The sequence below is a fragment of the Hippoglossus hippoglossus genome, chromosome 10 (genome assembly GCF_009819705.1).
Source record: "Hippoglossus hippoglossus isolate fHipHip1 chromosome 10, fHipHip1.pri, whole genome shotgun sequence".
NCBI lineage: Eukaryota > Metazoa > Chordata > Actinopteri > Pleuronectiformes > Pleuronectidae > Hippoglossus > Hippoglossus hippoglossus.
Window position 1 is genome coordinate 11,297,218 of NC_047160.1, and position 25,432 is coordinate 11,322,649.

General features: G+C 42.5%; 2 protein-coding genes across 3 annotated transcripts; both read left to right on the forward strand.

Annotated features, from left to right (window-relative positions):
- Window positions 1–1,713: 1,713 nt before the first annotated feature.
- On the forward strand, window positions 1,714–22,165 carry mtnr1c (melatonin receptor 1C). Of its 2 annotated transcripts, XM_034597408.1 has the most exons (3): window positions 1,714–2,441; window positions 11,130–11,682; window positions 21,878–22,165. In XM_034597408.1, exons 1-3 carry the CDS (start codon window positions 2,246–2,248, stop codon window positions 21,987–21,989), a joined length of 861 nt encoding a protein of 286 aa, XP_034453299.1. In that variant the 5' UTR covers window positions 1,714–2,245; the 3' UTR covers window positions 21,990–22,165. The 2 variants fall into 2 exon arrangements, with proteins under 2 accessions (XP_034453299.1, XP_034453297.1); XM_034597406.1 differs by lacking the exon at window positions 21,878–22,165 and having other exon boundaries at window positions 11,130–12,247.
- vma21 (vacuolar ATPase assembly factor VMA21) lies at window positions 21,310–24,451 on the forward strand. Its single transcript, XM_034597412.1, has 3 exons — window positions 21,310–21,496; window positions 21,763–21,872; window positions 23,353–24,451. Exons 1-3 carry the CDS (start codon window positions 21,435–21,437, stop codon window positions 23,490–23,492), a joined length of 312 nt encoding a protein of 103 aa, XP_034453303.1. The 5' UTR covers window positions 21,310–21,434; the 3' UTR covers window positions 23,493–24,451.
- The last annotated feature ends 981 nt before the right edge of the window (window positions 24,452–25,432 follow it).

The following is a 25,432-nucleotide window of genomic DNA, read 5'->3' on the forward strand; positions in this document are numbered from 1 at the left end:
GAAGGGGAGATTGTGATGATATTCCCTGCAACCATGGTTTGGCCTAGGCATACGACCACGAGGCAGTACTTCAAACCTTCAAAAAACGCTCTTCACTATGAATAAGTACAAATATACTCGGGGGTTTTTTGGCCCTGTTCAGTCAGGACGACAACTTAACCCTCTCTCTTCTACATCCACACAGCTCAGCCTTTGGGTGTGAAGAGGTTTATGGAAAAATTTTCCAGTGAAACATAAACATGACTGTTCTTCAAAAGCTGGTCAAAAACAACTGGATTCTCTCCAACATTTGAGTCCAAAATCTGTTCCACTCTCACTTGTTGAAGTTTGTTTCTTCATTTGCCACGAGATACTAAATCCAGGGAGGTAAGGCTCTCACCCCAGTCTTCATTATGGACTTTAAAAAGCACCATCTCATGAGCCTCACTTTAAATATGTGTTTAAATGATTTCATTAACTTTAAATCAGACCATGATTACAACAGAAGCTGTGCATTTGTTTGTTTTGGTGAGGTTGCTCTGCAGCTCTTTTCAGTATTGTGTGTGTGTGTGTGTGTGTGTGTGTGTGTGTGTGTGTGTGTGTGTGTGTGTGTGTGTGTGTGTGTGTGTGTGTGTGTGTGTGTGTGTGTGTGTGTGTGTGTGTGTGTGTGTGTGTGTGTGTGTGTGTGTGTGTGTTTAAATATAACCACACTCTACTGAAGAAGAATCTGCCAATATGAACATTTGGTTCTATTTGTGTTTTCGATTTATCTTATTTTTTAGTTGAGGGTTTATTGTTCAATTGTAAAGTGTAAAGCCTCAATTCCATTTCTTTGTGATGGGTTTGATGAGATTAGTTGTTGAACAGTGGTCAGCAGACACGTACTGTTCATGCAGCCATGGCAAATAAACAAAATGACAGCTATAGAACATCTCTTTGGATTATAATTGAAACGCTATATGTAAATTTCACATGTGAAAACACAGAGCTATGCTGACCCTAACCACGACACTGTAGAATATATAATATAACGTATGTGACCAGAGCAACTCAATGGAAGCACACAATTGGAGATGTCATAACTTTGGGTTTTGGGATTGTTGCTCGGTTAAAACAAGACATTTGAAGCTGTCTGGGATATGGAAAGATGTGAGGGGCGTGATTACAGATCATAATGTTAATCTGTTAATCTGAAAAAATATACAGATTAATCAATAGTAGACATAATACTTAGTTGTATCCATAATGTCAAGAAGATGTCTTCAGGGTGAGACTACAGCAGCTGGCTCAATTGAAAAAAATGTCCTTATAGAAATTAGAACATTATATAGTGGAAATCCTCGAATGTGTTTCTTCTTCATCAGAATTTAAAAGACAGTTGTTTATGTTTTAAGACGTTCCACTTGGCCCATTGAGGACTTTTATGTAACAACACTAATACACAATTTATATCAGTGGTAAAATATGAACCATTTGTTCTTGTGTGTGTGTGTTTCACTCTTTGTAAGAGTCTCAGCTGGACACATGAAGGCGCCATTTCTATGCGCACGGGAGGCTCGTCAGTTGAGCTCAGTGAGAAACTGAAGCAAGTTATGAATGGCTGCTGCTGTGAAGCTTCAAATTAAAACAAGGTAGGCTGCACTATCCCGCCTGTCTCGACTCTCCACGACTCCACTTCCAGTCAGGTGGTTTTTTAATGAGAGTTGCGCAGAGACGCGGCTCAGGGCGCAAAGACTGCACACATATCTACAGCTCTGAAACAGCTTCAAATCATCATTCTGGCTATTGGTGATAACAGTGTAGTTTTATTAGTGTGCACATAATCCAGCACGGGGCTCTCGGTTACTCAGTGTATTCGCTTTGCACCCTCTCATTCCCATTACGCACAGGAGAGCGCTCACATGCCTTCTGGACGAGCCATCCTCGCTGACATGGAGCAGCGCGCAGGAAGCCATGGTCACTCATGAGGACCACACGGAGGGCGGCGGGTAAACACGAGCTCCTGGCCTCTTCTATTACCTCAACAATTTGCTCCTTCAATTTCCCTGCGTGCGTAAAATGTCCTACTGATCAAATTATCAGGCTAGCGCCGGTTCGCGTCCTCCACGGGAGGAGGAGTGCGCTCTCGTCCCTGAAGAAGTTCCAACACTTCCTCCCTTCTTCTCTTCTTTTTCTTTTTGCTTCTGTGAATATATATCTTTTACTTTCCATCCGAGCTGGGCAGCGGGGTGCTCCCAGCATGATGGCCGCTGCGCCCTGAGGGGAGATGGATTTGGAGGTGAAGGATGCGAACGCGTCGGACTGTTTGTCCCGGAATGAGAGCGACCGCGGACTTGTCGCTTCCTCCGGTGGAATGTCCACTGCGCTGGCCAGCGTGCTGATCTTCACCATCGTGGTGGACATCCTGGGCAACGTCCTCGTCATCCTGTCCGTGTACAGGAACAAGAAGCTGAGGAATGCAGGTGAGAGAGAGATGGAGGAAAAGATGAAGAAGTGATGGATGTGTAATGGAACCAAAGAGATGCATAGAATGAAGGATGGGTGGGAAACGGCTTTAATGGTCAAGACAGGCCTGGGTGATATAATAGGGAAGAAGGAGCAAAGTAACTGTTGTTATTGGATCTGAATGATTGTTTTTTTATTCCAAAATAATCCTATTAAAAGTGACTCCGTCCCTCGAAACAATGGAACCATTAGTTCCAATGACCCACAGTAGTCTTTGTGGGATGTCCTGCTTTGCCCTCTTCATTCATAACTAAAATTATGTAATATAACGTGTGACCTCTGTTTGGCAATCAGGCTGCCATCTAAAGTGAGACCCCCCCCCCCCAGTCCCAGTGAGTGTGGTGGAGTCTCCACAGCCTTCCTCGTCTGCCTTCCCATCTCTTCATAAATAATAACTGCCCCTGTCCCACCCTCCTCCGTCCGCTTTTACCCTTGGTTTGCTCATCTCAGATAAATCACTCGCCCTCATATCAGGACCTGTGATGTGACATGAGCTGCCAAGGTGAGAGGAGCTTTGTGAAGTAGTTGCTTCAATGTCCTTTGGTGCAGGTTTTTATTTTTTTAATTTATGTCAAACCCAACCTCAGACTTTGTTGTTGTGTTGTGTTTGAAGGTTCCTGAAGAAGATCTTTCTGTATACGATCACTTGATTACCAGTTTTCTTTCTGCACTGTAGTTTTAATTTGGGCTAGAAGAAGCTCAGACTTATCCAGGAGAGCTTTAATATATATTTGTATAACATAACACATAATGCTCTACCTCAGATTTGTGAAATGTTTTCTTGTTTATCAAGAGTTTGACATGTGTCACTTATCATGAGAATTATCGATATTGACTGAACATTTTTTATCATGTCTTAATTTCTAGCCTTTCCTTTCACTAGCTGCGTCAAAAAATTTAAAAGATGTGCACCACGATATGCAGAGGAAAACATCCTGAGTCAATCACGGATTTAGTTTTCCTATTATATTCAACAACTATAATCAACACATTACATCCGAGTTAGAAAAATACAAACTACATTTGGATTTTTTTTTTTTTATTACCAAAAAGTGAGTTCATGTAACTTTCCATAAAAGCATAAAATCTCAGTTTCCTCTTCCAAATGAAAAGTTGAAATCATATGTGATAAAATGAACCCCTGCACTTTGCTTTGATGCTCCAGCCAAACACACTTCAGTCCAAAGTTTCACATATTTTTAGATTTTTGGAGAGGGTGTTGTACTTTGTTATAGAGGGTCCAAGGAAAATAATTTATAAAGTGTGAAATGTAAAAAAAAAAAATGGTTTCGGCTCCACAATCCAATCTTCTAACAATCTTCAGCCTGCTTCAGTCGTATCTCGCAAATGACTTGTGTTGGTGTCTGTTTCTTTCCATAAAACCCTGATAGTATCTTTTGATAGCCAAAGCCTGTTTGTTGTGGAAAACAAAGAAGAACATTTGGGGCACTAAAACATAAACCGGGGGCCCTGCAGGGTTTATGACTTAAAAGGTAGAAACCATTATGCATATTGTATTCTCTAGTCACAAGAAACATAAAAATATCATCAGAACGAGAGCAAATTTACTTAGATTTTATGACCCGACCTCATGATGCTCTCCCTCCCAAAAGAACAGAGATGCGTTGTCCTGTTGGCTGGAAACAGGACGAGGTTGGCCTGCAGAAACTATACGTTTCATGTTGAATGTATACACTCCGATGATCAAACGGCCCCGGGGGTTACAATGAAAGTCAGGAAACCCCCACGCTCACGCAAAGAGACTGAACTCAGTCATCACACTATGATGCTAATGAGAACATGCAGAATTAGGCGGCGGGATTAGGTCAGCAAGTGTTTGGAATAATGAGCTTTTAATCACAATTTGAAATACATTACATAACCCCTCTAATGTGGGCCCGTGTGCAGCAGCCAGAAGCAGTTTGGCCAGAAGTTTTGGAACCAGAAGAATAATTTGATTATCTGGTTTGCAAAAAAATGACATAGTCCGCTGGTCTCGAACAAGAGGCGAGGGGTAAATGGCCTGTTCAAAAGTCTTCCTCATGCTGGCAGACCACAGACGCTGCACTGATTGCAGAACTCGTGTCACTGGTCTCCTGCTCTAATTGGACTGACCGACTCATCCAGTCACACGAGAGGGATGAGCAGTGTTGTTGCAGTTGTGTCCTGTCGATCAGCACAAACTTGTAACTCCTTAAATCCTCATGCTATCAGTTTTTTGTTTAATTATTAAGTGTTGTCCTTAAGTAACCCAATTTGTTGGTGCCGTTAGCCTATCAACAATCTCCTCTCTGTTCTTAACAAGCTATTTATACATGTGGTTCACTTTGTATGAATGCTTAATTGTACAGAGCTTCCGTAAGGAAATCATGGATGAAGCTGATGAACACTGAGCAGCTGTAGAACATCTGTCAGCAGTAGAATGTACTTTGCCTGATAGATGGATTGTTTTGTTAAGGGCTGACAGGTCCAACAACCTCTGGCCCCACAAGAAGCCATGATATGACTGACAGTTGGTAAAGAGTGAGAAACAGATTGTTTTTGGAGAGGATCTGGTGTGTCACACAGACGGAAAAAAGAAGAATCCCATCTCCCTCTCTGTTACACACTCTTCTGACTGCTGGTTTGCTTCCTCTCACACACACACACACACACACACACACGCACGCGCGCACGCGCGCACACACACACACACACACACACACACACACACAGCAGCAGCAAGACCTTTCTGCTCCGCTTCACTTCAACACACTCGCCTCGCACGCTGCCTCAACCTCCAAAATGAAACATGCATGTGCACACATTTTGGAGATGCTGGCATCTAGTTACAATATGTCCGTGCTCCACTTTCTTTATATATAAATAAGGGGGAGGGGGGGGGGGGTTGTTTGGGAGCCATATGTTCCAGGTTTCTCTCCAGTTTGCAGACATAACAGGATCTACCCAGTGAACCTTCAAAAAGAGGAAGAGCGTGGCACCGTTGGGCCGCCAATGGGGTGTTAACACTAGAGTTTCCCACTGGGATTAGACTAAAAATACACAAACAAAATGTGCTCATGAGAGGGGATGGGGGGCGCAGAGAAAGAGAAAGAAAAGGATGAAGGGAAACAGATGGAGGAAATAATGACCCCAAATGTGCGCATGCGTGCATGTGTGTTTAGCTGTGTCTCAATTAAGGGGCTGCTTCCTTCGGAGAACGTGGTCTACGCAGCTCACAAAGACCGCGTCCTTCGTGGGCCTCCTTGACTACGATGGCCGAACCGAAATGAAACGGTCTGGTCTACAAAGGCTTTCTGTGATCGGAGTCCTTATTGCTGTTGCCTAGCAGCAGAGCCGGAGTGGTACATTATGAGAACGTTTTAATGCCCTTTGTTTTGTTTTTTAAATGTGTGCCATTAGCTGTTCGGTTGAGTTGAAGTGTGATACTCAAGCATCGTGCAAGTGCAATGAACCCTGGGATAGGTTGAGCCGAGAAGGATCCACCCATTGGAGCCTTTGTTTCTCGGTAATAGAAGGACGCATTTGTCGGGTGCATTTCGAAAACAATGTCGATTGCCCACACAGATCGACCAGTTGTTCAGTCTGTTTTGGTGGCCAGGAAAACAGATTTGGTCTAATTTATTCTAACTCTAACCTGAAATACTGGACGTCACCATCTTTTATCTGTCTCAGCCACATAGAGCAAGCCTGTGTGGGACAGAGCAATGGCGGTGGTGCTCTCCAGGACAGACCAGTCGCACTGCTGTGACGCAACCGATCTTCAAATGCAGCGTCTGAAGGACGCCCTGGTGTAATCGAGACACATGTTGTGTGTTTGTGTGTGTGTATAGACTGCACCTCCAGTGGTAGGACCTGTGGGTTGTCGGGTGGGGGTGTGTAAGGTTGAGGATGGATGTGAGTTTTGTGAAGTCATACATTGCCTCCCGTCTCTCTCCACAGGCATGAATAAAACCTGGAAACGGCAGTGTCCAGACGAGGAGGAGGAGAAGGGCGGGTGGGGGGGGATAATTGAGTCAGTGGAGTTGTGAGTCAAACCAGAAACCAATTTAAATTGACAGCACAGATCCACGGGGAATATCACTTAACACACTACATTAAACATGTCTTCTTTCTTCCCAGACGGCAGTAAAGTGGATTGACATTCAGCCCTCTCGTGTGGTTGTAGTGTGGAGGTAAAGGATATTATCAGATTAGGATTATCTGACCACACCACACCTGGATAATGTTATCTCATGTTTATGTTACATCCAATCTCTCGCTCTGCTGTCGGAGGCTGTTTCGCTCTCTTACGTCTCAGTTCAGCTCCTCTGAAGGGAAAACTCGCAGCAGACGTCGCTTGTGGTCTGATTGATTGATGGGCCGATGTCCGTTGGGCCCAGCGGGTCGTACATTCTCAGACATTCGGTGGGGTCTGATCGGTAGACGCTCTTTGACGATGACGACCATGATTTTTGGCCGGGCTCGCAGATAGGAGGCTGTGTCACCAAAAGGCAGCTTGAGTCAGTTTAATGTTAAACTTCTTAGAAAAAAGGGAAAAAAAACACTCTGGCCTCCAGAAAGTGGGTTCATGAAGTAGTCACTTCTAATTCATCAGCGGTTATGCCCTTGCCGAAAGGTTATTCTTGCTTATTTATGATAACATGACTGACTGAGTCGAACGTAATCTAATTTGGGATATATGCAATTGTAGTAATAAGCCTTGCGCTGCCGACATTCATCTGGATTCAAGCAACGCCAGCCCTCCTACATGTTTTCATTTAAATTTTTTTTTAAAGAATTCATCTTTCCTTCAAAGGTGCATAAATATAGCTGCTTGCAGTGGAGCGTCTCATTTCCAGTACGAGTGGTGGGACAGAGATGGTGGGTTTGACAGAGCAATGTAAGCCCCTGAGATTCACTTGTGCACACAGCGATGCCAGTTGTCATATTGGATATTTACTGAGCCGGCAGGCTTTTCTTTTCTCCTCTGCTCATTGTTTATCTCCTGCACTCGCATCTTCATTATGGAGCCTATTCTTGCTCCACCACGAATCCCCTTTTTTTCATTTTCCAACAATGTTCTTTTTACTCTTCAAAAACTATTCATTCAGCCGGAACGAGGGAACATGCTATAAATATGTCCACGTGCAGGTTTATATTATCATGGAAGGGAGGATGAGAGGCAGCTCCTGTTGAACATATTTTTTCGAATATGCCGCAGCCGTGGTGTGTGTTGGGTGTTGATGATTCTGGTGACAAATATCAGAGATGAATATTTCTCTGCTGTAAAGGTTTTGATTTTTGTTTCATCCGCCCCAAAAATGCTGCATGTGACAGACAGAAAGTGGGAGGTGGGTGCTCGACTCTCAGGAGGACACCTCAAAGCAAGAATTCATTGATTTGATGCAACGCTTCACTCGGCTGACAGCTTTGCGAGAGAATACTGTAAGATCAGATGATGGTGACACAGGAGTTAAAGGGCTGGCTGTCAGTCGTCCCCGGTGGCCTGTAACCAATCTGCATCCAGGTTAAACTCTATTCAACTCACACTCGATAATAATAGCTCCAGGAGATGTCAGCGGCCACGGCTCTATTCTGGTACCCGGGCGTGAGAGTATCGCTGTTGGTCGACAGTTTTACTCTAAAACATTAATCGTTGTGAGTGCTGCGAGTTCGGGCGTGATGAGCTCCGGGCTCGGCCAACTTGGTTAATTGAACAGCGAGAGGTAATGGTTTGTCCGATGTTTTTAATAATGAACGCCAACAAAACAAAGGCTGTCATCTGGGCCACTTTGCAGCAATCCTCTCAGCGGTGTTTTAGCACTTACCTCATCCTCTTGACGATAAGGAGGAGAGACGGTTCAGCCAGAGAGAGCTGTAAGGCCCGAGCATGCTCCGTCCGGCCGGCGTACATGATAACACCGAGCCACATGATGTCAGCGAGGAATCAAACCTCTGCACAATGACAAATGCACACAGTGAGGACAGTGAGCATCACAAATACAATCTGACAGATTTGCCCACTGAGCTGGCTGGAGGACGGCCTGGAGTTTTTTCTATTTTTTTTTATCTCATCAGGCTTGAGAAATGGCTCGAGCTGTTTTAGTGACTTGGAAACTGAGTGAATACCTGTGTCAGAGAGAAAATGTGAAAACAACATCTTCTAAAATAAAGATACAAATTGTTAGTGAGGTAGGAATAAAATATTTCTATATTAAATGTTAGCAGGAGGTAATGCCAGTTATGTAAAAGCTACTGGACGGATTACCAAGACACTTAGTGGGAGGATGCGATATGGCTCAGGGAAGAAGACATACAATTTTGGTGGGGATCCAGATCAGGGGGCAGGAATGTATTTATTTTTTTCAGTTTTTGAGAGTGTCTTTTTAAATGTTTTCACCAATTTCCTCGAGGATAATTCATGGATCTGGATAATCATATAAATAACTATGAGTATGTGAAATTTGGTGCACCTTGATTGAGTTGAAGGGAACTGTTGGAACTTGGCATAGGGTAAATGCTCTGAGTGCTATTCTAGTAATATGATTTATGCCCCTTGTTATATTCTACAGCACAGTGACAAAGCTAAGTTGGTTGAGTAGATGAGTAAAATTAGAGCGGTTGCTAAACAACATACTGTATTGTAGCGGTGTTGTCGCTGTGGGGGGGGGGGGGGGGGGGGGGGGGGGGGGGGGGGGGGTGGGTTTGAGCAGCGTTTATAATGAGGATTGATGTCCAGCATGTGTTTTAGATCCACTCCCATCATATCTGCCAATCCCTGCTGTTGTTTCAGCTGTTGTCTGAGTGAGCGAGAGCCTCACGCCCTCGCATCTCAACTTCAGAAGGTAGTTTATGTTACACTCACCCTGGAAACACCCCAACGTCTGACCCAGGGTGTCGGTAAAATGAGGCCGCACCACATATAACCCTTTACAGATTAGTTACAAAGAGGTGTGTTTATATTTATAGAGTGAGCGGTGATGTAACGGTGCGAGAGAACCAGGCTATACGCTGGTTGAGTCAGTCATATATTTAACATGCTTTATTGTTAAAAAGCTTGAAAAGGCTGGACCAAATCTCCTTCACTACAAACCTTTATATGTAGAACAAACAAACAAACACACACACACACACACACACACACACACACACACACTAGACCCCCTTATTGCACAACGTCTCCCTGAAAACTTGGAGCTCTTTTTTGCGAAACACCAATTAGATTGCATTATGACTCCAGCGTATGCTCTACTTATCTACCTCCTTATCTGAGAAAACATTAGAATTTGATTTAGTGGTTTATTCTTCTCCTCACCCGCCCAGAACAGCTGCACTGTAACAATATCAGACGTCATTTTCAATGATTCATGTTTTGTGAGGAGAACCAGTGTCACACCACCATCAGCTTCGACCCCAGGAGGACAGGAAGTTGTTTGGATGTAATAGGACACTAAAATTACCCATGTCCTGGTTTTTTCATGCACTTAAACTCTGCATGTTGTCATGGGAAACTCAATTTTCCTCCTCATGTCAGAGATAAAAAATTTCTAATAGTTATTTTGTTATTTCCTTCAGGGACGCTGAAGTACAAATAAACAGACAAAAATGTTCTCAAGTAAAAGTTAAAGCATCAACTTTTCTTCTTCAAAGAAAGTAAGTACTTGATTTTAAATAATAGTAGTAGTAGTAATATAAGTTGAATTACTTGCTGTAACTATTGACGACATCATTATGGCTGAGTCTTTGAATCCATTTCAGGTGTTTCTTAACAAGTGGTGCTGCTGCAGGAGGCGGGGTCTAATGTTACCTGCCTGTTTATTGATTACTTTAAAACATGTACAGCATTAAGATAATGTGAACATGTAAAGAAATGCTTCGTCAAAATGTGGAATAGAAACAATTGATGTTTGCTTGATATATGCAGTGGAGTAAGAGTGAAAATTATCTGAAAATAAATCTACTTACGTAAAAATGTACTCAAACAGAGTAACTGAGTAAAAGTACTTTGTCACATCCCACCACTGGGTGTATGTAGTGAAGCACATTTTCATTGTACAGCCATGCTGCTGGTCTGTGAGGCTGCTGTCGGGCACAGAATACATCACAGGAATCAATCCAGCACTTGTCAAAATATTTCACTCAAAACCCCATATATGACCCTTGTGGCGGCACTAAAGCAAAAGTTATGATCCCCAACGACAGTGGGACTCATCCTCTGGGCACCATGGATATCTGTGCCACATTTCATAGTGATCTATCCAATAGCTGCGGCGTGGATCGACCAGACCATCAGGCTGTCGCTGCCGTCTACAGGGCCACAGCTCTAGTTGTTGTTATTAAAAAACACGTCCAGTGAGAAGGAAAGGGTTTGCGACACAGAGGGCCGTGTGACAATAAAACATTCAAAACATTTGCCTCGATCCAGATTAGTGCAGTGGAGAGTACATGGTAAAAGCCTCATCAGAATGAGCCCAGCGAAGGGGCAGAGGGCCCAACGAAGCTGCTCTTCTCTGATGGAAGTCACAGTCATGCCTCCAGTGACCCAGTTTATTTTAAGGAATTTAACCCGGAGCAGCAAGTGAAAGAGGAGAGCTGTTCGCTTTAATTATACACCAGCGCGGTTCACTTTTTATCTGTCATCTAAACCTCTTCTGTTTCTCCAGGCAACATCTTCGTGGTGAGTCTGTCCGTGGCCGACCTGGTGGTGGCGCTGTACCCTTACCCCCTGGTGCTGACGGCCATCTTCCACAATGACTGGACCATGGGCGACCTGCACTGCCAGGCCAGCGGCTTCGTCATGGGCCTCAGCGTCATCGGCTCCATCTTCAACATCACGGCCATCGCCATCAACCGCTACTGCTACATCTGCCACAGCCTCCACTACGACCGGCTGTACAGTCTGAGGAACACCTGCTGCTACCTGGGCCTCACCTGGCTGCTCACCGCCCTCGCCACGGTGCCCAACTTCTTCGTGGGCTCGCTGCAGTACGACCCGCGCATCTACTCCTGCACCTTCGCCCAGACGGTCAGCTCGTACTACACCATCTCCGTGGTGATCATTCACTTCCTGATCCCGCTGCTGGTGGTGTCTTACTGCTACATGAGGATATGGGTGCTGGTGATTCAAGTGAAACATCGGGTCAAACCGGAGCTAAGGACTAAACTGAAACCGAGCGACGTGAGGAACTTCCTGACTATGTTTATAGTGTTTGTGTTGTTTGCCGTGTGCTGGGCTCCGCTGAATCTCATAGGCCTGGCTGTGGCCATAAACCCTGTGAAGGTGGCGCCCCACATTCCCGAGTGGCTCTTTGTCATGAGCTACTTTATGGCGTACTTCAACAGCTGCCTCAACGCCATCATATACGGACTTCTAAACCAAAACTTCCGCAAAGAGTACAAGAGGATCCTGCTTTCTCTTTGCGTCCCGCGTCTGCTCCTCATGGAGACGTCCAAGTGTGCCACAGAGGGACTGAGGAGCAAGCCCTCGCCGGCGCCGACCAACAATAATGTAGCGGAGCTAAATGTATAAACAGCGGTTATTATCCAGAGCCTCGTTGTGGGTGTGTGTCATGATTCACAAAGTGCCTTTTCACAAGATGTGTATCATGTAAAGAGATGAGCATGTTTGAAGAGGACACTGCTTCCACTGTTTTCCTTTCAGCAATGTCAAACACCACAGTTCCCTCATGTTGAGAGGAAAACGGTCAGTGTTATCATTGTGCTGTGTAATAACAGCGCCCCCTGCTTTCAATTCAAAGACTAACCAGTTAACGTGCAGAAAAAGAACGTCCAAAGACTTTTCAGTATTTAATGAAAAAGTAATTTGGACCATGGAGGGGACTCAGCTGGGAGACGATTTTCTCTTAAAATCTCTCACAGAGTCAGAACATACCCTATCGCCTATTTTTGGATGAGAGACTTGCCATCCCGGCATGTGTACGTCACATGCTCTGCGTATTTGCACAGTTATGAGCAGGCCCACATCAACGACGTGCCGTAAAGATGAAATAAAAAAATGTATAATCAATCGCCACTGTGTCTTTTTGCGCTTTTTAATGCAACATTAGTATCGAGAAAATCCAAAGAATTGTTGTTTCCCTTCAACGACACCCGACCAACTGAAGCTCTTATACTCGATTCCCGCTTCAATTTGGATTTAACGTTATATTTAATACTTCAAATACGCTTCCAGCCACAGTCTGAGCTCTGGTGAAATCTGAATCTCACGTTTGATTTTCAGCACTTATGAGTATATCAGGCTCGTACTCACTGGGCGTATAGGCTGTATTAATTCATCAGTATGTCCTTACACCCCCGGGCTTGTCTTCTGAGCAACATTGCTTTCACAAAAACACACTGGGAAGATTGTCGAAGGTGAGAAACTCGAAACCAGTGCAGAAGCTACAATTTCAGACCTGGCTTTGTGTGCTAATAGGAAAAGGCTTGCATTGTTGTCTGTAAAACCCAATTGTCTCATACAGTTTCAGACAATTCTTCCGGAAAACAAAACTGTCTCTTAACAGTATCAGTTTATCCGGCTGCAGACTTCAAGGGCCCCAGGCGGCCCCTGGGGGCATCCGCAGAACCTGGGTGATTTAGAAATTTGAGAATTGAGAAAAAAGGCGGAAGATCAGATGATAAATAAAATGAGGTTTCTTGTTTATTAAATGCCCTGGGCACACGATATGCATCAGGAGTCAGAGATGTAATTTCGTGATAGTGCGAGTGTGCCCGAGCACATGTCACCCAAGCCGAGATGAGCTCTGACAGCCTTGCAGCATAACTTCCACCCGGCAAACAAACTCTGAGCGCTTCACCTCACAGGGAGGCTCCAAGATGTCGGTGTGACACATTCTTGATAAGATGCACTGTCGCTGGAATATCAAAGACATTTCACATTTCCCAATGCCTGATTTATAAATATTTTAGCTTTATTTTTGTATACTGCTGCAGCTCAGCCCTTACAGGCTGCCTGGCGGCGGCTAAAACCTCTGTGGTAGATTGCAGACGCGGGAATCAGAGACTATCCGGGCCGGGATCATCACATGGGAGGCTCTCTCGCAGGGTCAGGTGCCATCAGGTTTCAGAGCTGCTGCAAAATAACCACAAAAACCGCTCCATTCTGCTCGAAGTCTTACAAGTCAGTGTCTCTGATGTGGAAGAAAGAAACAGCCCCCATGCGCAGCAAGGTCAGCCACAGATGAGTGGCTAAAGGGGCTCGAGGGAAGATGACAGTGTCGGCTCTACCACACCAAAGAGTCACAGACTAATGGCAGGGTCAGCCTTCTTCTTCTCCTTCCCAACCTTACACTCTTCTCTCTCTTGCTCTCTGTATTTATTTATCCTGCATGCGCTCTCCCAAGGCTTGTGAAGAATGACTTGACATTTTGGAGAATGTTCTTTGTTGCTGAACATATGAGAAGATCGATATCGCTGCCATATCTGTCTGTTAGATATAAAGCGACAGTCGGTTCAGGTCGCTTAAAGAAAAAATAAAAACGCTAGCAGTGTCAGAGTCTCTGATGTTGGTTTATTAGCATATCATTTAAGGTTTATACAAAAAACAACAACTCTTCGAACTACGAAGAATTAATCCAACTCACAACCATTTGAAAATCCATACTTTTCATTTTTTAACTTTCAAATTTGTCATAATCGTAGAGGAAATCTCTTCAATCCAGCTGTTTACACCAAATAATTCAAATCAGAATCCGAATGGGGGTATTACTGCCAAGAAGCTTGTAAAAGGGATTTGCTGTGGTGTTTTTTGTGCAAGCATCAATATAAAATATAAAGATAGGGAACTACATACAATAAATAGAAATACAAACACTTGGATTGTGCAATATAAACCAATATAACGAACTAACAATCCTACCCCTGCTGGATAACTCCTGACACTGTACGTTTCTGCATCTATATATCTCTGTAAAAATAATAATCTGTATTTTTAACACTAAATGTATTGATTTAAAAAAAGACCAAATGACTCTGGCACAGCTCATGTTGCTCAGAAGATAAATCATCGGTACAATCCAGAGTCCAGGATGAATAGCTGAAATGACTGGTCTATCCACCCACACTGTCTTTGCCTGTGATTTAATATGAAGGGCAACAGCTCATGGAGACATTTTTCTTACGGTTATGTTCAAGGACAGCGCAATCCATCCATGCTGCCCTTTGCTATAAGATCCATCATAACTCATGACTTCATTTTGCCAATTTCACTCACGTATGTGGTTCTGTCAAGACGTGAATGACGCTCTCTCTCTTTCTGAGATGAAGCGTCCTTTTCCTTTTGTTTTGTTCTACTGCTTTGCGCCTTTCCGCATCCAGGCCACATCATGAATCCCTATGTATCGTTACATACGCATTTAATATGATAAATGATATAGTTTATTGTCAGTAATCAGATATAACCTCGTCCTATCTTTTGGAAATATACCTAAGAGAAATGCAGCGCTCTGTGCAGAGTATTTATTGCTGGACCAAGGACAAGGGGCGCAAGGCGTAAACTGAAATCTGTCCGAGGACATGACACTCTACTCCCTCCACCGCCGCGTTCTCACTCATCAACTCCTCCGTGGTATGCGAGCGGGAGAGGCCTCGAAGAAACAAATTCTCATTTGTGGGAGATAAAGATTATTTCCACTACAGCGGAACCGTGTCGCAAATGTGATTAACACAAAACGCATGAGCAATGAGGCATTATATGGCGTAACGGTGGCATGACATGATGGTTCCCTTTGCCCGCTGGATGAAGCCAGATGTAAGTCTGCTCTTTGCACAGAGGAATTTCTACAGCTCTCGCACATCATTGCATTTTACAGCAGTGGGGTCTCACTGTGGGCCTGCTGCCACAATAGCAAGTCCCCTAATGGATTTGTGCATTGGGTTTAGCACTCCCTGTGTTCTCATGCATATGATGAGTTCCTACATGTCCCAACGGGCTCTAGGTCACAATACTATCAGGAGGGTTTGGGTGTTGTGGGTCCAAGGAAGCCGATGAGAGCAGGAAATGGGGACGGTGGTGATTATGTGCTCTTATTTTTAGATTAAATCAAACCCATCAGAGAGGATACATCTGTAAATGTTTCATTATTTCTATTTGAAAAAATGTTGGTTGACAAGACTGAGCCAGGCTATTAGTTTTTGAGGAAGTAAGCAGATCTTTCTTTGACAGTAAGTTTCAGTACCCAAAACATAAAACTCCATCGTGCTGCATTCACAATATTATCAGTATTATCAGCTATAAAAATACCCAAATATAAAAAGTAAAAGTATATGTTCTGCAGACAAATTGCCTCTAGCGCTCATTTATATTTTATTATCAGATTTATAAAACTGATGGAACAAAGCTTTTGAAGCTGGTCGAGGTGGAGCTTGTTACTTTAGCTCAGCAGTCCCGTGGCTCTTAAAATCGGCGTCAGGCCCCCCCGGACCAGGGTCACAAGATAAATGCTAAGAGTCGTGAGATAATTAATATGGAAGCAAAGCTCTGGTGCACAAATTTGCATTAATTTTTTCCACTAGTCTTTGCTTTTTATTTTGGCCTAGAACATTTATTTTCATATGAACATTCTAAAAGTATTTGGTGGTTAACAACTCATAGCAACTGCTTATTTGCTTAAGACCACAAGCATCTTGATCGCCCCTGGCTGGAATATAAATCGTAAACCCTGCCTCCTCCATGTTAGTAGAAGGGACGTAAATATAGCTAAAAAGTTGAAATACACGTCAAATGCATACACTTTTTCTTTTCACAATACAATGTATTTTATAAGCTTATCGTGTATTTTAAATACATGTAAAACAATTGAAAAGTGACTCTAGTTGGTAAATGCCTCTAAATAGCACAGTATTTGCCGCTATAATATGATAACATTTAGAAATGTGATGCATAAAATGGAAACACTCCATTACCTCAAATTGTACTCAATTAGAATACTTGATTACTTTCCACCTGTGCATGATGCCAACAGGAAACTATCCAACAGCCCATAAACTTGCTGACATGAGTTAATGATGATAGCCATCCTCTCACCACTTGCAACAGTTGTGAATGCATGGAATAACAACACCAGGAATAGCGCCCAACTATTTTAAAGTGTTTTTATTCTTTCTCTCGTCTCAAATGGAAACTTAATGGTCCCCCGTTCAGGTCTAAAAATATTTTCTGAAGGACACTGTGCCGCCTGGTCAAAACAACAGGTGTGGCGTGTGGGGTGCCTCGTATTTGAAACAGAGCACATGTGACACGTGGAATGCGAAAGCCATAGCCAGGGGAGTCCAGACGGAGAGAGCCATGGGAAATACTCTCAGAAGGTCAGAGGTCGAGATCCGTGAGGAAGGACAAGCTAGTTTTGAACTTGCAGTAGAAGGCCCCTTGACCAGATATACACACTGATATTCCATCGAGGAAACAGCTTATGTTGGACTTCTATTTTTGAACTCGTTGTTTTAATGAAATTCATAATCCCACAATAACAGGGTGAACCGCACCGGCTGGGTCTTCTGTGGCTTGTGGTCTATTCCCGAAGCTCCCGGCAATAACCCAACTAATTAATTTTTTAGCTTTTGTGTCTGTTTCCAGGGAAAATACGACTCCAGTGAATTGTGAGGAGGTAATTTTGATCCAAATTAATTACTGATGACCTGTTTATTGAAAGAGGTCATTGTTGATTTTGTAATTAGCTTCAATGATTGACTTTAGATATTTTACTGTACTGTTTGAAAAAAAGGGTTTAATTTTTGATAAAAAATTTTTTTAAAATTAAAATACAGTTTAAAATGTTGATACTGTTAAACCATGTAACTGAAATATTATTTATAGCGAAATGAATGAAGACAAAAACATTAATTAGCCCCCCGTATCATCTATACCAATGATGTATGAGAATAAAAATATGAATTTGACTAATTCAAGTCGTCACATAGGCCCGTCTGATCTGTAGGTTACTGGAAGTGAAGGTTGAAGTGGGACATTTAATGAACACTGTGTAGAAAACACTTCTCCCTGCTTCCTGTTTACAAAGCACAAGCCTCAACAAAACAAAGACACCGGAACATGATTGTTCAAATTGCTCTCGCTGCTTCGTCCAGCCCACAGATGTGAGAGTTGTGTGATTCTCCGTGACAATCCTCTGCGTCGACACAGTCGGTGACATGTTTCTGGCCGTCTGCTGCTTAACTGCTTGTGATTTTGAAATGCCGCAGCAAGCACAGTGATTACTTTGAACACACATCACTGGACTGTTTCTTAGCGGCCCTGTCTGGTCCCTCCGAGCGTCTTCTCAAATGAAGTGTGTTTCGGGGGGGGGGGAACCTGCTGAGCGTGGGACCGGTGAGAACGCAGCCAACTGGAGCAGAAAGTGCCACTCCTTGACACTTCAGGGAGACTTCATCCAGAAACGCAGCCAGTGCACTGACACTAAACGCATATGCTCGGCACGAAATGGTCGAAGTGGCTCTCTGTTACATCTGCAATTAAACAAGAAGTAGAGTCTTGCATTATTCAGCAATGCAAGGGAACAAAAGCACGTACTCTACATTTGCATTGTGCATGTACGGCTGCTGAGGACACCACGGTTATGTCATGTCATATTTGTACTCCACCAACGATGCAGTTTATTTAAGACTGTGACAAATGACCCTTGAATAATGGATGTACACATTGTCTTCTGTATTTACAGCTTGATAATGGGAATGGAAGAAAACAGTGTTGTCAGCATATGAGTGGACATTTAGTTTTGATAAGAGGAGACATACAGTTCAGACTTTAAGTATTTGGACTCTTACGCATTATTTGTTCTCCGGGCTCTGAGCTTCAGTGCATTTCATGTGAAATAAAATAATGGGCGCTCCATTAAAGTGTTCTGTGTCAGCTTTAATTTGAGAAGGTTTACATCAATATAGAGCGTGAGAGATGTTATGTTTCCCAGGACAAAATAGATGTAATGTGTTGTGGAAAATCTTTTTCCTCTTTAGCCTGAAGTTCTCTTTGGTTGCTTTGGTCGTATGTTTATGATCGTTGTCCTGCTCCTGATGTCATCTGAATCTGAGCACACTGAGAAACACTGTGAGCAGTCAAATCGTCAATAAATTCCAGACATAAATGACTCAGTCATAAAAGAAGAAGCACTATGTTTGCTTCTGCTTTTACTAGGGTTTATCTGGTGGTAAATCCCCTGAGGTTAGAGTGATGAAGTCTTCTTTTAACCAGGAAATATGTACTCATACTTCCTCGAGAACATATTTTCAGAACGGTTTTCTTCACAATGCAAATGATTTTCACTCAATCGCCAGACTTGTGCTTCTTGGTCTACCAGGTTGTGTGCTGTTAGCCATGTTTGTTACGTTTGGGACAAAAGTATAAAATAGGCTTTTTTCAGCAAGGCAATCTTCCAAAATTAACACCATTTTTCATGATTGTGTCATGAATTGATTGTGTTATAAGCTGCCATTTGGATAAGTGCTGCAAAGAGTTTGTCATGTTGGAGAACATCTTGGGCTTTTGATGATGCATGTACACACACACACACACGTACACACACTTTATGTACTTGTAATGTGTATGTATGAGGGATTTGATTCCACAAAACTCCAGAACATCCATTCTGTGAAAATTTGTGCAACTGAACAAACAGTCTGTCCTGGAATTTCAGTTCTGATCTGCATCCATTCAAAGACGACTCTTAACTTCAACGTAATCCCATTGAGCTTAAATTTCATGCTGTATCTTGGAACAAACTCTTCATGATGTCTTGTCCTTAAAATAATCGGATTAATTTGTCCTCATAAAAGTGTTTGTTGTTTCCTTCCTCTTTTAATGTTTGTACTGTAGTGAAATGATATTTTTGGAACTTTGAATTTGGGAAGTTGGACAGAATTTCCACTGAGATAATCTTGACTTCCAAATTCTCTGAGAGACAGCATTACCCATTAGAATGCTGCATTGTTTTTTTCATTCGTTTTAGGATAATTGCAGAAGAACCTCTGTGACAAACAAAAGTTTATAATAGGCTTTGATCAGCAAGGCACTCTTAAAAAATGAACACAATGTTTATGATTGTTGAAGCCAGAAGGAAAAGCAAGTATTAGGCTACATTTGAACTACACAAATGAACTGGCTCTAGGCGTATGCAACATAGGTGATTGCCTCTGGGCAAAGGATGCCAGGGGCACACTAACAGAACTTAATTAAACATGGGGTGCGTTCAGGAAAGTCAAAATAATCTACTTCTTAACCACTATTCCTTAACCCCAATGTAACATGTCATGAGGTCAAAGAAAGATGTGAAGCAGAATCTGTAAGGAGTTAGGAAAGGAGAACCATGGTGTAGAGAAAATCCAATAGAATAGAAATAAATCAAACATGACTGATGCTGATATAATATAAATGTGAGGAATATAAGTGGAGAAAACCTTATATAAGTGGAGAAAAAATAAGATTTTTGTATATTAACGTGGGTCTTCCCAGGTACAACTACGAGGTTGCATTGCTTTAATGTGGGATGGCATTTCCTCTTCTTCAAAAAGGATGGTCTGGTGTTTCCTCTGTTGAGGGAGTAAGGACACATTGAAGCTCCTTTCTTTATCATTTAGGGAATTCAAACAGCTCTTATTATGGCCGCTGAAATACTTCGGGGTCATTTCACACAGTTATGAAGTGAAATGGATGCACCCCTTGTTACTTTAACAACATTATCAGCAAACAGTCCTTTAATTACAATAATTAACATACTGTACCCTCACTTCACATTAAATGGTGCCTATTATCCCCCACTGTCAGTCTGCCAGTGGGGGATAATAGGCCCCATTTGATGCTAAATTGTTCATCACTTAGCCCAAGTCATACAGACTGACTGAGGGCAAATGCTGCATTGGATCAGGCAGAGGAACACTTCAATAATTATTGGCCCCAGATTATTGCATAATTAAAAGAATGATGAAAACAGAGAGGAGAGGGAGGAAAATGAATACCAACAACATAGAAAAGCTAATGCTAGATAATGATGCTCCAACAGTTGTTATGCATCCGAATTTCAAGACAGCGGTGGAAAAAGTACTCGGATTCTTTATTAAGTAAAAGAATGAATATAGAGATACACTAAACGTACTGCATGATAAATTCTACTTAAGTCAAGTCAATTTATTTATATAGCACATTTAAAACAACAAAAGCAAACCAAAGTGCTTTACAAACACACACACACACATACAGGCAGAGATCTACAAAGTGAGGATCATGAAAACAATTTAAAATAACTAATGTAGAAGCTAATACCCGTTAGGACCCATTAACAGTCAAATGCCAAAGAGAAGAGGTGGGTCTTGAGCTGCTTAATGGAGGGAGCAGTTCTGAAGTAGTGAGGCAATTTGTTTCAGAAACTGGGGCCCACGACTGAGAAGGTGTTTCCGCTGAGCCCGAGGGACCTTAAGTGGACCTGGGGGACCTTGGTGGGTTGTAGGGAGTTCAAAGTTCAGACAGGTAGGAGGGAGCCAATCCATTTAGAGCTTTACAAACAAAAAGTACAATTTTAAAATGAACTCTAAAACTGACAGGGAGCCAGTGGAGGGAGGTGAATACAGGGGAGATACGCACAGGCTTCCAGGAGCTAGTCAGCAACCTTGCAGCAGCGTTCTTAAGTAAAGGAAGTATTATGCATGTAGTAAAAGCATTAAAGTAAAAATACTACAGTTAAATTATTCAGTTTTAAAGTAAATTCCTGTTTTTGACTGATTAATATATAAATATATAATAATAATAATAAAGTTTTATTTCTGCAGCACAGCCTGGGACTACCGCGTCATATCTCGCGAGACTACAGCGCGTCACGTGACGGCCCCGTGACTGCACGCGGAAGTAGGGATTTCAGCAGTGACAACACGAACAGGGCTAAACGCAAACACAGACTCCCCTTGTTTAATTCACTCACATCTTGACCCAGCCTCCTATCAGCACAGACATGGACGCTTCTGTCAGAGCATCTCCCGACGCCGCATCCGGACCGCCGCCATATTCAAGACAGTAAGAAAACGCTCCGTTCCTGTAAACACGCAGCTAGCATTAGCCTAGCCTGCTCTGTTATCCCTCTGTGTGTGTAAGCCCATCCCCTCCCCCCCGTGCTGCCTCACACTGACATTGAACCAAAGTCTACCGCAGACTTTTGTTTAATGTGGCGTCAAACTGAAACACAACATCAGCCCTCGCCCGGGGACACATCCCCACATCAGTAGAACCGAGCTCCCGCTGTTTGCACCCTGACTGACTCCTGAACTTGTTCCCCTCCGCAGGAATGAGAGCTCCCTGGTGTCAGCCCTCAAGACGCTGCTGTTCTTCACCATCCTCATGGTCACGTTACCCATCGGACTGTACTTCGCAACAAAGGCGTTCATCTTCGAGGGTGAGCTCCGGAGGGTTTCTGTCCCCTGGTGTTTCTTTATTCTCACTGGTGATGCTGCCACAAACTGCCCTCCTCACCTTCCCTTCACACTTGTCTGTGTCCCACATCAAAGTTTAGCATCATCACCAGATCCCGACCGATACCAGATCATTACTTTAGCCCAATGTTGAACTAAATATTGCAGAAAATTCCATTAGGGCTGCAACTAAAGATGAAACGGCAAATGAATGGCTCAACTATGTGGCCTGTAAATTTCTAAAAAGCAGTGGAGATAAAGCTATTTTCCCAGAGTCCTGGTTTTAAAAAAAATCTAGAATTTAGTGACAATAAAGTGGTGAAGTTGCATGTTGCAGCTGAACACCTCTCACCTCATCCTCACCTTCCAAACATGAAAGAGAACCTGTAGTAACCTTCAGTTTTCATAAAGACTCAAAGGGTGTTTAGTTTGTCCAGTCTGGCCTACTACAAGAAACATGGCGGCCTCCATAGAGAGGACCCCCCCCCCTGATGTAAATATAAAGTATTTCAATATAAAGGGCCCATTCTAGGGTAAACAAAACAACAGTTTGTATAATTTAGATGAAACACACTCGTGAAAACATCTCTAGGATTATTTTATATGCAATTTCTGTCAATAGATCCCCTTCACCTAAATCTTCCACACTGGACCTTTTAATTTGTCTGAACAGTTGATTAAGAAATAACTTCATATATCAATGATCAGAATATCTGATGGATTACTTTTCTGTCAACTGTTTATTTGTTACAGTTTTAAATCCAGTTAGAACATATAAGCTTATATTTGCTTGTTAATGTTTGTATGGAAAATCTGACATCATTGTAAATTATCTCAAGTGATTCCCCCATTTAGTTGACTCTGTGGTATAGGTTTAAAATATCCCTAAAAATGTTCCAAATATTTATCGACCAACACACACTCAGCTAGCACTTTATTTATCGAGTATTGTTGCTAATCACATTCATTCCTTTATGGCCACAATCTCAAAAAGGAAAGTTTCCAACATCCAGCTTTATAAATTATTAGTTTTGCTTTTCTTTCTTATATATGATGGTAAATTGAATATCCTCACTTGGGTATTGGACTGTTGGTCGGCCAAAATCAGACATTTCAGTTGATGTGAGATATAAGAAATGAGGGATATGGGAAAGTATTATTTATTTATTTTCATTTTTATCATGAATTATTTTTGCAATATATTTTTAAAACAACTAATCACCTAATTGAGAAAATAATCAGCAGATTAATCATTGATGAGAAAATTAATTGCAGCCCCTTTTCAACAGCAGCTTTTATGACACAGTTGCCTCTTATGTGATGAGGACTACATTTTCAAAACAAAAGTTTTAAATATGTCACTGTAAAGCATTCCCTATGAAAACTGATTTGGACAAATGACTTCTCATACGAGAATGCAGCTATTGACAGTCACTGTTGCCTCCTCTTTCCCTCCTTTCCCAGGTTCATTTAAGATGTCAAGCTCTGACAGCTACTTCTACGCAGCCATTGTTGCTGTGCTCGCTGTGCATGTGGTGTTGGCTTTGTTTGTTTATGTGGCCTGGAACGAAGGCACACCTAAAGGGAAGGGCAAACACGATTAAAGGCATGTCCTCATGAGCTAGTAAGACCGGAGGAGACGGATAGACGTGGAAATTCACAGCCCCCCGTCCTCCCTCTCCCCTCCTGCACTCTGGGCTCCAGCACCAAACATGACAACATCCACCAGCCTGACAGTCGGGGCTCAGGTTTGAGCTCAGGCTTTAACCTGAGGTTAAAGCACCAATCTACTGTGTATTCCCAGGCGCAAGGAAGTGGAGGCTGTTGGTTATGTGTTTATTTTCTTCCCAGCAGCCTCGTTATTTCTGCTTTTTGTTCAATGAAACGTTACTTTTGTTGACAGAGGACAGCCCATATTTTTAAAAGAGGATTTCTTATAAGCTGCCATTTGGATAAGTGCTGTAAAGAGTTGGTCATGTTGGAGAACATCTTGGGCTTCTGATCTTACATGTACACACACACACACACGTACACTCATTATGTACTTGTAATATGTATGTATGAGGGATTTGATTCCACAAAACTCCAGAACATCCATTCTGTGAGAATTTGTGCAACTGAATAAATCAGTCTGTCCTCGAATTTCAGTTCTGATCTGCATCCATTTAAAGACGACTCTTAACTTCAACGTAATCCCATTGAGCTTAAATTTCATGCTGTATTTTGGAACAAACTCTTCATGATGTCTTGTCCTTAAAATAATCTGATTCATCTGTCCTCATAAAAGTGTTTGTTGTTTTCTCTTTTAATGTTTGTACTGTAGTGAAATGATATTTTTGGAACTTTGAATTGGGAATTTATTGCAAGATCAGACTATTTAAATGAATGTTTTGTATTGAAGATGTTTGAGGGTCTAGATGTCAAAGAAGTCAGTGTGATTGGGATGAGAATATCACTTAAATAAATGTGAAAAAATAATTGTAATATTTTTGTTTAACATATTTTCAAAAGCTTCCTCCTGTTGGTGTTTCATTAAAGCAAAATGCAAATTATTTTGAGATTTTTTCAACTGGTCAAAGTTACTCATGTTTGTTACTGTAGATAAAAACAACAATGATCTGAAACAGACAATTACTTTTAAATTGTAGTTGGACCTCGGCAGACTGTGCCTTTCTAGTTGTATGAAGTCAAATGTCATGGGCTCATCACATTTAAATATACTACAATCAGCATTTTCATATTCACAAAAGGTCCAATGATGAAATCTAGGCTGAAAACAAAAGAAATCCCTCAATATAAATTTTCAAATGAGGTTTGTGTGTGTCATAAACAACTTGTATCACACAAGGGGACAAGACTTCCCTCACCATCTGCTGTATTCGCCAAACCATGGGAGATCCATGTGTGAACAACATGCGCATTTATTTATTTAGACACTTGGATCAATGTCACCTTGTAGGTTTCTTCAGTCAAATACAGTTCAGAGCTTATTGGAAACATTGGACTTGTTGCAGCTTTTATCTCAGAGGGAGATTGAACTGCACTGACAAGCGAAAATCGTCGACTCCACTCATCCTCTCTCGAAGCCCACTGTCCATAATGTGGCAAATATTTGAAATGGACTAGAAAGAGAAGAATATTTCGCTCTTAAATTGATTTGTCCTTATTTTAACTCACAGCCTTAGAGAAGACATTAAAGTGAATAGAATCAATCCAGTCACCATAACAACACAAGTCTGCTGAGATGACAGCCTGTGAGACAGCCTCACCCACTTCTGCAGAGGGTCTCCGCTCTCACATGATGGCAGCAGGCAGTCAGCTCGTGCCCACAGACCGCACGGTATGGAGGCCGAGAGGAGAAGTGACAGATGCCCACAGCCACAATGAACCATCTCTGCCTCACAAACCAATGTCAGCAGCTGATTTCTGTTTGTTTCCCTCTGTGCTGCTGTGAGCCTCCAGTTTCCCACAGAGCAGCACCCACACTGAAGCGTTCTGCAGAGTGTGGTGCAGGACTGGTGCAGTCTGCATGGAGCTTTAACAA

What these genes read in the sequence shown, in the direction of transcription:
- mtnr1c (XM_034597406.1), top strand. Translation starts at nt 2,246, where the DNA reads ATGGATTTGGAGGTGAAGGATGCGAACGCGTCGGACTGTTTGTCCCGG. An exon ending in CAAGAAGCTGAGGAATGCAG is followed by an intron (nt 2,442 to 11,129) that starts GTGAGAGAGAGA and finishes CTGTTTCTCCAG; the next exon opens with GCAACATCTTCGTGGTGAGT.
- vma21 (XM_034597412.1), top strand. Translation starts at nt 21,435, where the DNA reads ATGGACGCTTCTGTCAGAGCATCTCCCGACGCCGCATCCGGACCGCCG. An exon ending in CCGCCGCCATATTCAAGACA is followed by an intron (nt 21,497 to 21,762) that starts GTAAGAAAACGC and finishes TCCCCTCCGCAG; the next exon opens with GAATGAGAGCTCCCTGGTGT. An exon ending in AAAGGCGTTCATCTTCGAGG is followed by an intron (nt 21,873 to 23,352) that starts GTGAGCTCCGGA and finishes CTCCTTTCCCAG; the next exon opens with GTTCATTTAAGATGTCAAGC.